The sequence below is a fragment of the Anopheles funestus genome, chromosome 2RL (assembly GCF_943734845.2).
Source record: "Anopheles funestus chromosome 2RL, idAnoFuneDA-416_04, whole genome shotgun sequence".
NCBI lineage: Eukaryota > Metazoa > Arthropoda > Insecta > Diptera > Culicidae > Anopheles > Anopheles funestus.
This window is the reverse complement of record NC_064598.1, coordinates 21894453-21911046: the sequence shown is the minus strand read 5'-3', so window position 1 is coordinate 21911046 and position 16594 is coordinate 21894453. Positions and strand designations below refer to the sequence as shown.

At 44.3% G+C, this 16594-nt stretch overlaps 1 protein-coding gene across 5 annotated transcripts; it reads right to left on the bottom strand.

Moving 5' to 3' along the window:
• Positions 1 to 881: 881 nt before the first annotated feature.
• LOC125763827 (sodium/hydrogen exchanger 9B2) lies at positions 882 to 16196 on the bottom strand. 5 transcript variants are annotated; one of them, XM_049427385.1, is made up of 10 exons: positions 16120 to 16196; positions 15396 to 15597; positions 4592 to 4745; positions 4434 to 4518; positions 4094 to 4339; positions 3845 to 4017; positions 2288 to 3055; positions 2099 to 2221; positions 1786 to 2035; positions 882 to 1700 (listed from the first exon to the last, which is right to left on the bottom strand). In XM_049427385.1, the coding sequence occupies exons 3-10, from the start codon at positions 4733 to 4735 to the stop codon at positions 1546 to 1548; spliced, it is 1944 nt and encodes a 647-aa protein (XP_049283342.1). In that variant the 5' UTR covers positions 4736 to 4745; positions 15396 to 15597; positions 16120 to 16196; the 3' UTR covers positions 882 to 1545. The 5 variants fall into 5 exon arrangements, with proteins under 5 accessions (XP_049283342.1, XP_049283341.1, XP_049283340.1 ...); XM_049427384.1 differs by having other exon boundaries at positions 16032 to 16195; XM_049427383.1 differs by having other exon boundaries at positions 16067 to 16195.
• Positions 16197 to 16594: the final 398 nt, after the last annotated feature.

Below are 16594 nucleotides of genomic sequence, written 5' to 3'. Positions count from 1 at the left end.
ATTTATAAAATTTTGCTAAATTTCCCAAAAAAAACCAAGGCTATAACCTTAGAAAATTTTCAAAATTTTAGAACTTTTTTAATTTTTTTATTATTTTTCATCCTTTTTTTTATTTAAAGCATTATTTGAGTGAAAAGAAACTTATTTCAACCAATTGGCATTAAAATAAATCAATTTAAATTTTTTTGCAAAATTTCTCAAAAAAAACGTAAGGGGTAAGCCTTATGAAATTTTCGAGTAGTAATTTTTTTTTAAATTTTTTTCTGATTTTTTATTCTGTTTTTAATTTAAAGCATTATTTGAGTGAAAAGAAACTTATTTCAACCAGTTCTCATTAAAATAAATCAATTTATAAAATTTTGATAAATTAATCAAAAAAGGCTATAGCTATATAGCCTATAGCTATATAGAAGATGGACAAATTTATAGATTTTTTTAAATTTTTGTTAATGTTTTTAAAAATATTATAAATATTATATAAAAAAGAGTCGCTAAAACTCCTCATTGTGAGTGAACGAAACTCGTTAAATACAACGTTTCAATTCACTATCTCACTGTTATTCACTTTGCACATCTCTAGATCAAACGTTGATGAGAAAATGTGCCGTTTGGTGAGAAAGCAGTTCACGCTCATCTCGCTAGCCTATCTGATCTCACTATACGTAACTGAGGCATCAATTCGGCATAACGAGAGCAGAGAAACGATAGGAAAACGAAACGAAGATTTACACAACGTGAGAATTTAAAAACAAGATGAACAAGAAGCAAGATGTCCGGAAGAATGCTGAACCGTGAGTGGATCAAACATTTTCTTACCGCAAATGAATTAACAATGGCGACATTTCTTTCGTTTTTCAAGTAATAATGCACCCCACAGGAAGTAAGTACTATTAACATTTTACAGTACATTCATTTTCATACAACAATAATGAGCTATAACAGTGCTACACTAACTACAGCGCATTTGCGAGTACTATTTCATTTACGATTACAAAAAAAAACAAGGCGTACCGCAGGGAATCATGTTTCCTGTCGCGAATACCACTAAACAAATGTTTTCAAACGATCCGAGTCCTTTCTCAATGCACATGGTAGCCAAAGTACCATTCCTACCGGATCACTATCGTACGCTCATTACACTATTATTATCTATGGGGTAAGATTTAGGAATGTATACAATTTGTGAAAACGCTATTTTATCTACAAATGATCACATTCACCATCATTGGAAGATATCGTTGAGCTGGATTATAGCAAAGAATATAGTACGCTGGTAGGCCGATCATTGTTCTACGGTAGAAACGCTACAACAACAATTTTTTAAACTAACGATATGCTAACTACACTGAATGTTGATACGCGATCACGATCAGTACCTTCTCTGTGACGAACGGAGCACATAATTAGCACTTCTTTCTTAGTTTCTCGCGCTGCGCCACATACGTTTTGGAATGCACTTCGTCAAAAAGATAGAAAGATCGTTCATGATACCTCTTGTCCATTAGCAACGTATTGTCTTTCCGCTCTCGATCGATTTAGCGTGATCTATTTCGTGATGGTGAACGCTGTTGCCGTCTGGGCATTGGACAGCGTGTTGGCAGCCGTATCCTCATCCGCGATACCCTCGATATCTTCCCGCTCTTCCTCCTCGTCGATGATACTGATGTCGTGCAGTGAGGGTCGATGGCTCCGCCGCCAGCCTGAAACATAGGAGAGAAAAAAAACCGATACAATAGTGGGCGACTCGTGCCTGAACTTCCGCCATGACTAAGCTCCCAAACGCACCCAACGTACCATCCATGGGCTCAAGCTGTTGCTTCGTTTTCTTGAGCAGCTTAGTACCGGTTACCGAAATAAGAATCGCGCCGAGCGGTGCAGTTAAGATGATGCTCATGATGCACACCATCTTCACCAACTCGGCGTAATGCACCTCCTCCTCAGTACGGTTTTCATTGGACATGACCGTCTTCAGGGCAACCGGTCCAAGGGCGGCCTGTACTGTCGCTTTCGACATCCATGAAATGGCAACAAAGATCTGGGGAATAGAGGGGTCATAGTATTAGCTAGTCAGGAACAGCAATACGACTGTCTGGTCTACCTTTTCCTTAACGTTGAGCTTATCTCCAAACGCGATCGCCACCGTGGTCAGGATGCGGATTATAGCAACCACGTAAATGCTGCCCACACCGATCGATACTATGTGAGGATCCAGCTCAGCAATCTGAAGCGATTATTTAACACACTTGATCAACCTTTCCGAATATCGCACATCCAGAGAAATGCATACCTTAATAGAAGCACCAGTAATTCCGAACAGAATTGGTTCGAAGATCATCCAGAAAATTTCGAACGCAGTCGACACTGGATTATCCTCCAGCTCCCAGCCCTGTCCACACCAAAAGTACGATGCGGTGAACGCGGCAAACACCACACCCAGCGGACCGGCACCTTCGAAGTTGATTTCCTCACTACCAAACACGGCGAGCAGTCCGCCACCGAACAGCATCAGTGTGCGAATCGGTACGACGTACGCATCGCCCGGTTCGGGCACGTACTTGCACAGGAAGCCCCATACCACACCGAACCCAAGCCCTCCAATAATACACACCGGAGCCTGTGCAATCTGCAACCCGAGACTCTGCGTGCTGAACATGATGCTGGAGATGATGCCGAAACCTGCCACCGATACCGCGTCGTCGATACCGGCCACCGCAATGATGAGGGTCGGGATACCCTTCACCACACCGTACCCCTTGGTGCGCAACCGGAACAGGCAGGGCACGACGACGGCCGGCGAAACAGCACCAACAATCGAACCGAGCAGGATGCTCCATAGCCACGGTAGCTGCAGGAAGAATCGGGCACACACCGCAATCAGCGAGCACTCGACGAACCACGGAATGAGACCGAGCTTCAGGATGGTTTTGTAGATCTTTTTAAACGCGGTCGGATCCATTTCCAGCCCGGCCCGGACAAGAATGATGACCAGGGCGAGTTTGCGCAGTTCGGCCGTCACGATCTGGAACTCACCGTCCAGATTTACCCAGCCAACGTTCTAAGGGGAGAAGCCGAGAAGGAGGTTATCATTTCGATTTTGGTAGTTTGAAGATCTATTAAATCTGCCCCGGTCTGTAAGATGTATTGAAGAAATGATTTAGATATGTAATGTTAGTAACGTCGTAATGAGGATCTCTATATAGTTCCCAATACATGCATCATCGCGTAGGTCCATTTCTACAGTTACCGAAGACTCTACGCGTTGCAATCATCTGTTTACTTCCAACGAAACTATTCTGCGCACTCCATATCATACACTAATGGGCTGATGAGCTTTAACTCGTGCCCAGCATGATACCGAGCTGGGTCATGATAAATACCAAGCGCTCCCGGTTCTAGCTCTCCCACACTCTCTCTCTTGCTTTCGTCGATCGGCTTTAAGTAGATGCAAACCTCAGTTTGCCGCGAAAATGCATATGCAATCAACTCTTCATCAATCTTTCGCGCATTCCTCCGTTTGCACTCGAGTGGATCTTCTCTCTCCCCCATCTCCGCGATGGGGCGAGTTTCATAAAGATGACTTAATATAATAATGGTATCTTCGGTGTGCAAGATGTGCCTACGGCACAGTGGCGTGGACGCAACTAATTTATTATCCCTTCAACCTCCTCAGTCTAATGAGCCGTCCGGTAAAGGTCCGGGGAACTGTTCCGTTTTACCGTTCTAAGAAGCTAGTCCCCGTCGACAGGTGACCTTTTATGCAGCTGTCTCGCCTGCGCAACACGCTTCTATAGGCGATAACTCACTTGTACAAAGTGTGCCCCGATTGTGGTCAAACTTTACTCACCTGGAACAGTATGCCCACCAACAGCATGCCAATCAGCCGGGGTAGTGTCGTTAGGGAGATGAGAAAGCCACCAAAGTTGGCTGCCACTGTTAGTACCACCAGTTGGAATAATTGTCCACCCGGTGCGGCCGTATCGCCGATGATGACAAACGCCGTAATCCATAGCAGTACACCTGAAAAAACAGACACGCAGGAGTGTGAGCAATTGTTGGTCACAATCAGCAGCATCTTTATTTTTTCTCTATATACCTATAAGAATGATTGACAGGATTCGGGCAAACTGGCGGTAGGACGGACACAGGGGATAAGGGCAAATTTTTTGCCAACCGGGCGGTTCCCACGAGGGCGTTGTGTACTCGACCCGACATCGCATGCACAGCGAATAGATCCAAGACTGTTCCAGCCGGGAATTATCATAGTCTCGTTCAATCTTTTCGAGCGCTTCCGAGAAGGACTGCTTTTTGGCACGACCACCAGCTTCGCCATTGTAGCGATCTGTTGTAGCACAATAGAGGGTAGGTTAAATATGTTATGAAAATACCACCTGCTTAAGACAAATACTTCCAACACTAGGTACTAGCACACTTACCACTGTGGATGGACGAGGTGTCAAAGTTATTGTTGTGCAGGTTGCTTTTCCTTCGTGCCGGACCTTCCTCGGAATGGTGCGATTGCTGCGATGGGATGAAAATCAATGCAAATGAACTGTGCTTTTGAATGGGTTTTTGCGCGCATTTTTTCACCAACCTGCGATATTTTGCGTTTGTTCTGCTCAAAGCCCAAGTTATCGTGCCCTAATCGCTCGACGACCGGTTCGGTGATGATGCTGACCTTGCGCTTCGTGTCACCGCTGGACGACTGGGAGGAAGCATTCCCTTCCTCCGAAGGCATCTTGATAATACTACGAAGCGGGGGAAAAAAGTTTTACCCATTGAATGAGATTGCTTTTTTTTAAATGGAACGTTTATAACATAAACGTGGATGATTGTGCAGCATGAGGACGTTGTATTTATGATAGAAATAAATTCATATTCTCCTTCTTCTAGGCGCAACGACCTCTAAGGTCATGCCGGCTATTTCTTGCTTACTAGGCTTGCTACGAGGGGAGGACCCAGATGGGATTTGATACCTGTTCTTGTAGTGTGGAACCGAAAATTCATCATTTACAATTCACCAGGAACATTGAAGCTATTCGGATTTGGATCATTTCTGGTCCATTTAGATCTAAAGTTTAAGTAGATACGATGATATGGCTTACCGCCTCAATTGAAAAGAATTTTCATTATCATAAGAGAAGAGTATTCTGATCAATAATGAATGAAATCTGGTAGAGTGATCATGCTGTGTTGTGCGTGTTTTCTAAACATTTTGAGGAAGTTTTTAGATTTTTTTTCTGTAAAAACCACATACATTTGCTTCAAATAATTATTCCATTGCATATCTGCTTCAATTTTCACCCTCTTCAATGCCAAAGTTCAACAACAGATGATGGGAAGATACACTAATCGTCAGTTCATCTTCTATGACGAGCGATGATCCAAAGCCAGATATCTCTGATTGATTGGAAATCAGGCAAACATCTTGTACAAGTGTATGTGCTTCTATGTACCCGTATATGTATGTGTGCCCCCAAGTTCCGCCCAACCACGTGGCACCGGGATGCATCCAAGAGCGGCCCATCACCTTTACCCCACCGAACAAATGGCGTTCCTTCACCGGAGGCGCACGAGTTCAGCTACACGCTTGCCGTAAGCCGTGGAATTTGAACAATCGCACCCGGGCCACCCTTTGTTTGACGCTTCAACAATAATTATTGTTTCAACAAGGGGTTTGAAAATCGTACACAGTGCCCCGGTGCTGGCTAATGAGGTACTGCCCCGATACCAAACTGACCGAGTTTACCGTGTGATGGGTGATGAGAAATTAAATACCGCCGACGGAAAAATCAACTCCACCATATCCAGGAAAAGCGATCGCACCTCGATCGTGTTAAGCTTTTGCATTTGCAACAAGATTAAGTTGCAGCTGCAGTTGCAGGGAAATTCCAAAGTGCTTCCTTCCTCGACAAGAATCCATCGTTGATCGAGACCCCGAAAAAAACGGATGTGAAACATTATTCTTGCTGATTGTCGGCTGATTAGCACCCGAAAAACGACACAACCTCAGATCGTCCCATAAAGATGTCTAGCCGATGAATGACAAGCTTTATCAAGTTAGCTCCCCCGAACCACACAAACAATGGCCGACGACCAGGAATGGAGAAATGGCAGTTTGATCTCGAGTTCGAGGGCACTGGGTCGGTTCCTTCACGTGCGTCATTCCCCTCATCGGCGTATGTACGCCCAGCGCAGTATGTCAAAACGATGTTGCCTCGCATGGATCACACATTCCGTGACCATGTTTTCCAGCTTGCACTACCTGTACGGATGGGTCTCGTGTGTATGTCTGTACAGCGATACTTATCATGTGCCATTACAGCGAATCATTTGCTACTTGGCAAACGGTTTGTACGAACCAGACAAACACAATGTTAATCGAAGGGCATCTCATCGCTCGGTTTTGCTGGAAGATCGTTCAAAATTATCTTCCTAGCAATTACATTACAAGACTGAACCAGCGCGCAACACATGCAACGATCAAACTGAGCGCGTTCCCCGGGTCCAATTCCCAGCGATTGCAACTTCTTGCAAAGTGCTCGAATAAACAAGGTGGCTTCCTCAATTATATTAAGCACCCCCAAAACTAGGTCTAGGTCTGGGCGGATTAGCATGTCAATTTCCACGATAAGATACAAATGCCCACACACACACACACACACACACACACACGCAGGGAGAATTTACGAAGGGTGTGATAATGGTGAAAACAATCAACCATAACTAATTGGCGTCACAGTACCAAATCGGGACGACGAACTTGCGTATTGATTGACAAGTTTAGCAGCAAAAAAACACTGAAACACGTATCCGATCTATCCGCACCTTCTCGGGACGTGGCTAGGACATTCGGTAGATATCGTTTGTATTTTGCACCAGGCAAAACCATCCACAACCACCACTGGCGGTAATGTTTGCGCATCCAGTTAAGAGTCACGAGCGTTACACGTCCGTTTGCCGTTTTAATTTGTGCTTCTAAACTCAATCAAATCGGTGCGCGGCTAAGGAAATAGCAAAACCTGATTATGGGGATTCGCTTGGTAGGATGGCGTTAATTGAATCAGCAGATGTTTGACTAGTAAATAATACCGACTGTCCTCCCTCATCCCCGCTCCCAAACGATCGATGGGAGCAGCAAAATGAGAGCTATATTTGTTAGCCAATTTCGCAATGAGGCTCGATCGCCACACTTGGTACAGGCCCAAAACCAAACCTGAAAGATCCCATCCGTGCGAAAAGTTGTGAACAGAAAACAACGATCGAAAATAGATCGTATTTGCGTGCGGTGTTATCACTTATTTACCAGCTCGGTCCATGTGAATCCATCTTTTAATTGTTATACAGGAAAAACAAATTACATCAGAACGATTGTTTGGTGACAGTTCAAACAACCTGATAGTGTCACACAAGTGATGTCCAACTGATATGAAGAGGTTGTAGAATATTTGATTTTATCACGACATTCACACGCAAAAAAAAACAATCTGACACAGATATCATTATGCCAGTTAAATATTTGTAACAAATGTTTCATGCATTCGCTTCGCCATATGCAATTCACACGTCGGATTATGCATGGCTGTTTGGCATACGATCGCGTGTGGGGTCGGCTAGCAAACACACACTCGAAAGCGTAGGGAGCAATGGACACACCATCGGCGTACAACACGTGGCGATCGTTTTTCTCCAAAGCCGGACAAAGGGTGATAAACGGTTCAAATCTTCTTCGTCATGAGTGTCATGTGAGTCACGACATGAAACTTACCGCGCCGGCTTTTGACCACTTGTGGGCCGATACTGCCGGCGTTATGATGATGATGATGATGATGATGAGGTCCGGCACGGGCACAGTACATGTGATAAGTATGCTAAAAGGTGTCTCGACACAATGATGCTTCATGTTGACCGGGTTGCCCTTGATGGCGAATTCTGTGCCTTGTACCTTTCGGTGTGTTTAACATATTACTGGAGAAATTCGCATTAAGCTACTGCAAGCTACAACTGTATAAGTTACACAGTTTACTGTACAAAGCTAAGAAACATCAAAACGTTATGTTTCGTTTAAATCACGATCACGATTCTCACTCACAATCGATCGTATACGTCACAACGATTTAGTTTGGTTGATGGCGCTGGAGGTGTACAATAAAATCGGAACCAATTAATGGTGACATAATCCAATCTTGATTCTGCCATCCGCACGGCGATTCAAAATCGGCAGTATCATTAGACATACATCCCTAACGAACCCCAGGAGAAGCCAACAGTTGACACGAAGTGCACGCTCCACTAACGTCATTCGTTAATCGTCCCTCGGTTCCATACTGGTAGTATTTAATCGATCGATTGGAACCATCAACTGAACGAAGTGGACATCCGTCTATAGATAAGGGAGACCTCCGTGAAAGGCAAGCCGGAGTGAGGATCGTACTGTTTAGAAGTTCATTCTAATGGCAGGTATGTTTAAGGAAAATCAGCAATAGATTGGAAAATTTGTTTGCTTACTAACCGTTGCAATAGCAATTTAAGATTGTGATGTGTGATTGTGAAGCAATCTTTCAATTAGTTAAAAGTATTTCTGCTCTAACAAATCCAAAAGGCCAAAAAACGGACAGGTGAGATACGGTCTTATAGGTTGCTCGTTGAGCCTAAATTTGGATGGTCGACATCCATTGAAATCATGCGTATCTGAGACAAGAAATATTATTAACAATTAAATGTCTAGAAAACGATTCATTGTATTCGCATGCAACTCCGACTTGCTTTTCACGGAGGCGACTAAAGAGCCGCTAAGTTTGGCCGAGAATTAGTCATAGATAGTCCCGAATATATAAGACGATTTTCAAAGTGCTTTTTACAAATAGATGAAGCTTTACGACCCAGATAAGCTAATAATAACAATATGCCTAGTATGAATCACAAGTTCCAAGGTTTTGAAGAATAAGTTGAATCTACTGCTTTTGGTATCCCTTTCTCTCACTTTAAACACTAGCTAAATATGTCAAAAATAGTTTAATTTTGTACTATTGTCTTGAAACACTGTAAACAACAAGTTTATTTAGATTTTGCGATATTCTGTATAGTTCAATAAGAATTATACCAAGATTCAAGATCATCACGAATATTGTTGAAGTATCGCCTCTACTATGTTTATAAATTCCAGGTGCTACGAATCGACCAAACACCACCATTAAATCCATAAAGCAGCTCGACAACATTTCAGTGTCTGGCGCAAAAAAAAAAGATAAAAGAATCCATTCGCATCTCCAACGCATCTCAGTCAAAGAAACCGATTAAATCTTTCAACAACACTTTATGAGAATAAAAAGCCACTTAAGCTGAGAGATGATGTAACCACACCCTTAATAGTATGCTAACCGAACCTGAAAGGACGAATGTTTGGAAGTCTCTCAAGCATACAATTTGAACAGATTCTGTTTGCTTTCATCAACAAAAAAACAGCACCATTACCTCACACGGCTACATCTCGGTAAGGACGCAACCATTTAACACCTCAATCCATATCCCAACCGGAACATCGCTTGATCTTGACCAAGCGAACCAAGCGATCCAGCCTTTGCAGATGGTCAATGAACGAATCCCCTTTTCCTCGTTTGCTGTTACGTCAGGGTGAAATCATTAACACAATTGAAGTGTATAGGAAAACATGTCTCGATGCTTCCCGGCTAGATGATCAGCAAACAACATAATTAGAGCAGTGGGACAAACAAATAAATCGAGTGTCTTCATTATTCATACCCTCGGCAAGGTTTGCAACAGAAAGGGAAACCAATTCGCGTTCATGCCAAAATGGATCAATTACAAAGTTTACCCCCAAATGGCAATTGGTGTTGTTGTTGTGGCGTCAATGTTAAGGGTTTTACTTGCTTTTTCCGGTTACGACTGGACTGGTTTTTTATGATTTCTACTGCTCATTGTATGCTCGTGACAATAGCCGTATGTGAACTTTGCTCCTTTCACATCGCGTGTGGATCGCGTGCAACATTCTTTCCCATCTCTGGTGGCGTTTTGCAAAGAGTAGAAGCTACATGACTCAGCTACTAAGGGACGCTTGTTCGCTTTGATAAGGATAATGGGGATGGAAACGTTGCTACGAGGCAATGAATTGATTGTAGGACTAATATTTGTCAATTTAAGTGCGACCCATTCTAATCAATTGAAAGCAACAAACATGACGCATTGGTATGTTAAAGATGTTTTTTTCGATGTAGCAAGTGGTGTCAGACTCTCGATAGATAAGAAAAAAATACATCCCATCACACTCATCGGAGCAGTAGAAAGAACCTTGATCGTTCATTAAGCTGTTCAGAAGCACCCATAACATGTATTTGAGCAATAAGAAATGCTAACAACAACAAAAAAAAACACACCTCCTTCGTGCATCAATATTATTTTCAAACTACTTATGGACAACCGTTCTAAAATCATTATCAAAAACCACCATTCCGGGTGACAGATTTGTGCGAGGAATTCTTCCAATCGGTTGGAAGATTTATGGTTCGCACATTTCATCACACGGCATCAGTATTTCCATCAGTTTAACGCGCACCAGACATGCTTCGACGCTAGAAAAGGAATTCCCTCCCAACCATGTTACCATGTTGCGTGCTCAAGACATGTTTTCATTCCATTTTAAGCTAATTGTTTCGCGTACGATCGCGATCACGATGGCACTGGAAGAAGTGGTAGAAAAGTGGTCGCAAGCAAACAAACAAAAACCAAGATGCCAGAACAAATCTATCAACCCGGCGTATGGTATGGCGAGGAACCCACCTCGCATGATAAGGTTCGACATTAATAAGCGCTAGAATTTAATAAATCAATTAAAACTTAATCAATTAATCAAAGCGCTTCATACTTGCTAGCGGGCGCACACAGACATGGTCGGACCCGGGGGGGGGGAGGCCTGATGATAACGGACCCACAAATGATGGGACAGGTAGGTAGGTGTCGAGTGATCGTACACCCCCCGGGGAGAGGGGAAGGTGATGGTTTTTGGTTGGAACGAATGCGCAATTAAAACTATGTACACCTTTTGCATTACCTTCCCGAGTTCCCGGGTACCACCAGTTGGTATGACCTTTGTGCAACGGCAAACAACAAAAAAAAATACACCTTCCGTCCCCTTGCCTAACTACTATTAGGTACCGGTGCTACTGGTAGTTTGAACGCGATGGCCATCTTTGGCATGTAACCAGGGTCGCTGTCAAAACTTTTCCACAATCGGTGCATTGGTGAACGAAACCGAGACCGCTAGACGGCAATGAAATTATCAATTCACGTACATGCCACAGCGTAACCATGTGCCAGAGGCGGATTGGAGGTGTTGGAGCATTTGAGTGATCCTCAACTTGTACGGGTAGTATTGATCATGTGTCAATAGAGAAAAACATTCCATATGGAAAATTTGATGGCAATAGAAGATAGTCGGAAAGATATTCGTTTTTTTTTCTAATTATTTTTATTACTAAAATTAAACGACAAAGACTTTTGGTTCTTTTTCTCCTAAGCAAATAAAACAAAGCAGATCTCGTGATCTAGACCAGGGGCCTCGAAACGTTTTAGATACCGGGCCGCTTTGAGTGTAATAGCCACAGCTGAGGTCCAATCTCGGTATACCTCGGGAGAGCCTCGGCCCTCAGTCCGAAGTTTGGAGACCCCTGATCTAGACGATAAAGATCTCGATCTTTTGTATTAAGTGATCTCGAATCTCAGAATTTCCAACAAGTGAACCTTAAAATGATTTCCAGATCTAAATCTGGAGAGAAAAAAACAACCAATGTTTGGAGACAAACAAGCTGCAACGATGCACATCTTGTTGTCGATGCATCTGCTGCATACGATAACCTTGAAGTAACGTGCGTGAGAGTTCACGAACATCAGCATCATCCTCGATCCCTTGGGTCATTCCTACCCATTACCTAGAACCAACGTTCGAACCGTTGATCAGATGATCGCCACTCGGCACGCACTAAGCGTTGACGCACAATGGAGACGATTCGAATGCTTGGGTCTGAGGCTGGAGAATAGAGAAGGAAACTGCAACTGCAGTTTCCATTTTAACTAATCCGGGCGACTATTCCATAGCGCAGGGGAGGCCCCTTGTAGTAGACAACCATCGGAACCGTGGGAACTGTTCTCACCAATCAACGACGCACAACGACCACTTCGATCCAAAATTCGATCGCAACTAGATCGCACCGATCGCTTTGGGGGAAGGGCAGTCAGACTAATGAGATACTAAAAGAATGCAAGTGCAGTGGATGGCCACTGGATGAAGTGGGTGAAAACGGGAAAACAATCTAAACCACGCTCTATAATTACGTTTTCTTCATGATTTCGCTGCGGGAGCACACTCCCGGGTAACGGTGGTTCCGGGTGTTGATAGTACACACACGCTCGATGAACTCGGCCGAACCAAAGGTTTGGTGGGCGCGCGTTGTTGGGATGCTTTGGGTACGGGGGGCGAAGGTGTTACGACGCGGACGTCCCTAATCTCACACCTAACTACTTGCCAGCAACCGTTTAGCGATGGTAACGATGATGGCGATGAGATGGTACCCTCGGGAACTGTCACGAGCTTGCACCGATGATGGAGGACGCGTCCGAACGTCCGAGAGCGATGCACGCGCCACACCAACTCTGATGTGCACTCTTCCGCAGGCACAGGCCGTGCTAGACTTCCACGCAAAACAACAGTAGCACACGCGATTACTTCGCCACCTGAGCAGGTGTTGGACGATGATATAGCGAGGATCGTCTTATCCTTCGGTGGACAGTTGACTGTGTTTAGTCGTCAGTGCACTTGGGCCACGTTAAAAAAGCACGCACAACAAATCACACAAAAAAGCCAATTACCCGGAAGGTGTTTCACCCGATAAAATCATCATCATTATGATGATCAGCTGCACAATCGCCACTCCCGGATGTCACTAACTTATGCAAACGGTTCTATCCGCACCGACGTCCACTATGATCCTTGGTGGTACAAGCAATCTAAGCGTTAAACTGCCTCCCCCAAAAGATGCCAGATGGGATGGTACTGACAGAAGAATTTACTGCCTAGATTTAGGCTTCTTAGCCTCCAAAAAGATCTCCGGACTGGACGACGAATTGCAAGCGACTATTGGGGATCGCCGGCACGGTACCCTTATTTATAAACTAGAACCAAACACCCGCGTCCAACTAATTGGTGATGTTTTATTGTTCTTAACCCTTCCTCCCTTCGTTTTAAATGTGACTACAAACCGCCCGCACACACACCGCGACTCTCCCTCCGGTGTACCGCATCAAGTTGCTGCGACGACGTGCATCGGCTCCCAGACGAACAACACCCTCGGACCCTCGTCGTGCGATCGATTCGTTTCGAGGCACACGCTGGAAGCTGTAGAACTGGGATTTGATCAGCTTCGGGCGTTTGTACAGTGAAGCCAACCACTACGCCACCTAAGTCAGTCAACCCAAGAGGACGCAAAATACGAGCAATGAACGGTGGAGAAGCAAATCTACGATGAGCCACTGTTCTACATGAGGATGGGTGAAGTGTTGGCGCGTTTGTTGTGACCTATTGCAAATACGAATTTGCCGTGATGTCTTCTTCTTCTCTCTCTCTCTGTTCCACACAGTTGGATGCTTGCCCAGAGGGATGCTAGGATTTATGTCACGACGCAGACCGCACCGAAAGTGCTCGAAAATCGAAAGACCTAATCAGTGTAGATCGGCTGTACGGTTCGATCCAGCACCGGGACAGGTTCGGTTTTCCCAACGACGAGCACTACTAATATGGTCATCGTGGTTCATGAATAAATATGTTTTAGCTGTCGTGTTCGCACTGGGTAAGGGGCCGAATCAATGCGTCTGCTGCACGTTGCATTTCAGAACCGGTGCATCGAATCAGTTACGATACGTTTCGAGTTCTAGCACTGCAAAGGGAACTCGCAACTCTTTTTTTTTCTTCGAGTGAAATCGTTTGTTTTTTTTTCTGCTGTGACGTAGCCAGATCGTAAACCAGTGTAGAAGAAAAACGACCAACGAAAGTGAACGCAGTCTTGGTGGTGCGATCGGTTCATCGGCACTGTAAAACCCTGAGCAGCGCCTAATCAATCTTGGGCAGTGGTCGTATACGCATCACAAACCAATTGGTATCGAACCGGTACAAGTCGGAACCACGATAAGGCGTAACACTGGTTCCTCTTATTTCTTGCGTCTCATAAAGCGCAACGGCACTTGCTTGATGGATGATTGAGAATGGTGAGGGGTTTAAGACCCCACTTTGGGTGGACCACACTGATCGATCACATATGTTTCGCCTACACAGTGTCCTCTAGCCTCAATTGATGAGCCTCATCTTCAATCGAAACACTTGAATTGATGTGCCTTAATCATTCATCGTGCGATCATCGGTCATAATTGAATTGAATACTATTGCTCATCAAAGTGTGAGTATCAGCTTCATTTAATTGCCACGAGGGGTTGTAGAACCGATTATTGATTGAAGTTTTGTTATGCTGTCTAAAAAGTGTCCCTTTGGATAGGTGCATCCGAAGAATTTTTTTTTAACACCACAGCAAGAATAAACAATTCGTGAACCATTTCCAAACAAAGCGACCCGATCTTCATGGTGTCATACCAAACCCTGTCTTACCGTACACTAGCGCACGTACGTCCAATTGGCCGCAAAGTCGTTTCGTACATGTTGCGTTTATGTACATTCTTCTAACAGCGGGGGAAGGGCATATACAGCGCCAAATGAAACAGTACAAATCACGGAGTCAAGATCGAAATCACCGCTAAGCTTCCTAAGTAACTCCTACGCCCTAGACCAGGGAGAGTAATTGAGAAGCACCGTAAGAGATGCAAATATCGCACAAACCATCATCTGTACTAAGTGGTACAGAGTCTACAGTTTCAAAACGTATGACTTACTCATGCAGGAAAAAAAACGTACTTTGTTCCATTTTTTAATCACATTTATTCTGTTATACGAGAGCTGAAACTTTTTGTTGCAAATGTGTAAAATCCTTCATTTTAGAATCACAAATCAAATAAGTGTCATTCACCATCCACCAGCTGGTGAGAGACACTGTTGACCACAAAAACACACGTGACATCGTTGAAGGGCTTTCTTCCAGCGGTGATCAATCGGCGAGAGTAAAGGGTTTTAGGAGGTTGCGGTCACATTTTCTAATCTTTGCCAATTTCGGTTCCCTTCCGACAGCGAAATAGAACAAACGATCCACACCTCACACTACAAGGGTCGTCTCTTCGTTCTACTAAGGTTGCCAACATCCATTAGCGCACATAAGCTGGTATGTAGATGATGATCGCGATGATACTACGATGTAACGGAGAACAGAGAAGGAAATGCAACTAACCTGTACCCTTTCGGACCACTTCCGTCACTTCAGTAATTTCAGTAATCTGCAATTGTCACCACGGACACTAGCTGGATAGGATTATGCCCCGGTTCTATCACACAAACATACACGATCACATTCACAATCTGAATAATCACCAAACAACTCGTTTGACTGTACACTACAACACTATGCTACACTTCTTGCTATCGGCCTATAACTATTTCGGATAGGAAGTACAAAGGAAAAATGCAGTAAAAGCGATTAGTTCGATTGTGGTGATGATGGGTATTTTAAGCCAATATCAATTCTAACCCAAAAATAAACTCATAAGAAATTCTTCACTTCACGCACTCTTTAAATGCACTTCTACTAAAAGTTTTAAAAGTCATCGTACAAAGCACCGTTTTCCCCTCCTACAGTGTCCAACCTGCTGTACAATAAAATAAAATAAAAAAAACACACACATTCACCTGGCCACTGCTAACCAATGGCCATTACAATATACACCCGTATAACAATCGGCAATCGCGGTAAACCATTAGCCATTGGGAAACAATGCACACACTGTAGGGCAAAACGCATCTAAACAACCCTTCAGTTCCACCAGCGCTTTCCCTTCATTCCTACAGGATCCACAGAACAATCACCCACCCTTCCCAAAAAAAAAAGCAAAAACAAAAATCAACCCGCCATTAACATTCAACCACGGTTCCAATGGTTACAGGGTAACGTGACCCACACGCGATCACCACACACGGTGCAAGGAGTGTTACGGCGGTCCCGTTCGGAAGACTTCTAAAAAGCGTCTTCTTTTGGCGACACGCTTTTATATAGCGCGCGCATACCCGTGTGTGCGGTGTGACCACCGCAACCACCGTGGAAGGAAACACCGTGTCAATAGGTAGAACTAACAATGTTTCCGATTACGCTATACGCACACACGAACGAACACGACTGAGCGAGTGAGCGGCCCGTGCTTGCGAGCGCTTCGGCGAACCTGCGAAGACCGGCGGAATAAGAAATACGGCGCGACCACGGCAATCACGATCGTCTGAGGGCCAAAGGAACAAACTCAACCTATACAGCTTACCCGGGGTCGGTAAAGATAATGGCCGAAATGGAACGAGGGGTGGCACCATGCACCCTGGACAGGGAGAAGAAGGGGAAGAATGGGATAAGTATCAGTAGTACACCGAGTGTGATATGATATGTGC

Excerpts from the sequence above, each read along its gene's own strand:
- LOC125763827 (XM_049427380.1), bottom strand. Across the intron at positions 4,340-4,433 it reads CACCTCGTCCATCCACAGTG|ATCGCTACAATGGCGAAGCT; the intron begins GTAAGTGTGCTA and ends GTGCTACAACAG. Across the intron at positions 4,018-4,093 it reads CCTGTCAATCATTCTTATAG|GTGTACTGCTATGGATTACG; the intron begins GTATATAGAGAA and ends CTGTTTTTTCAG.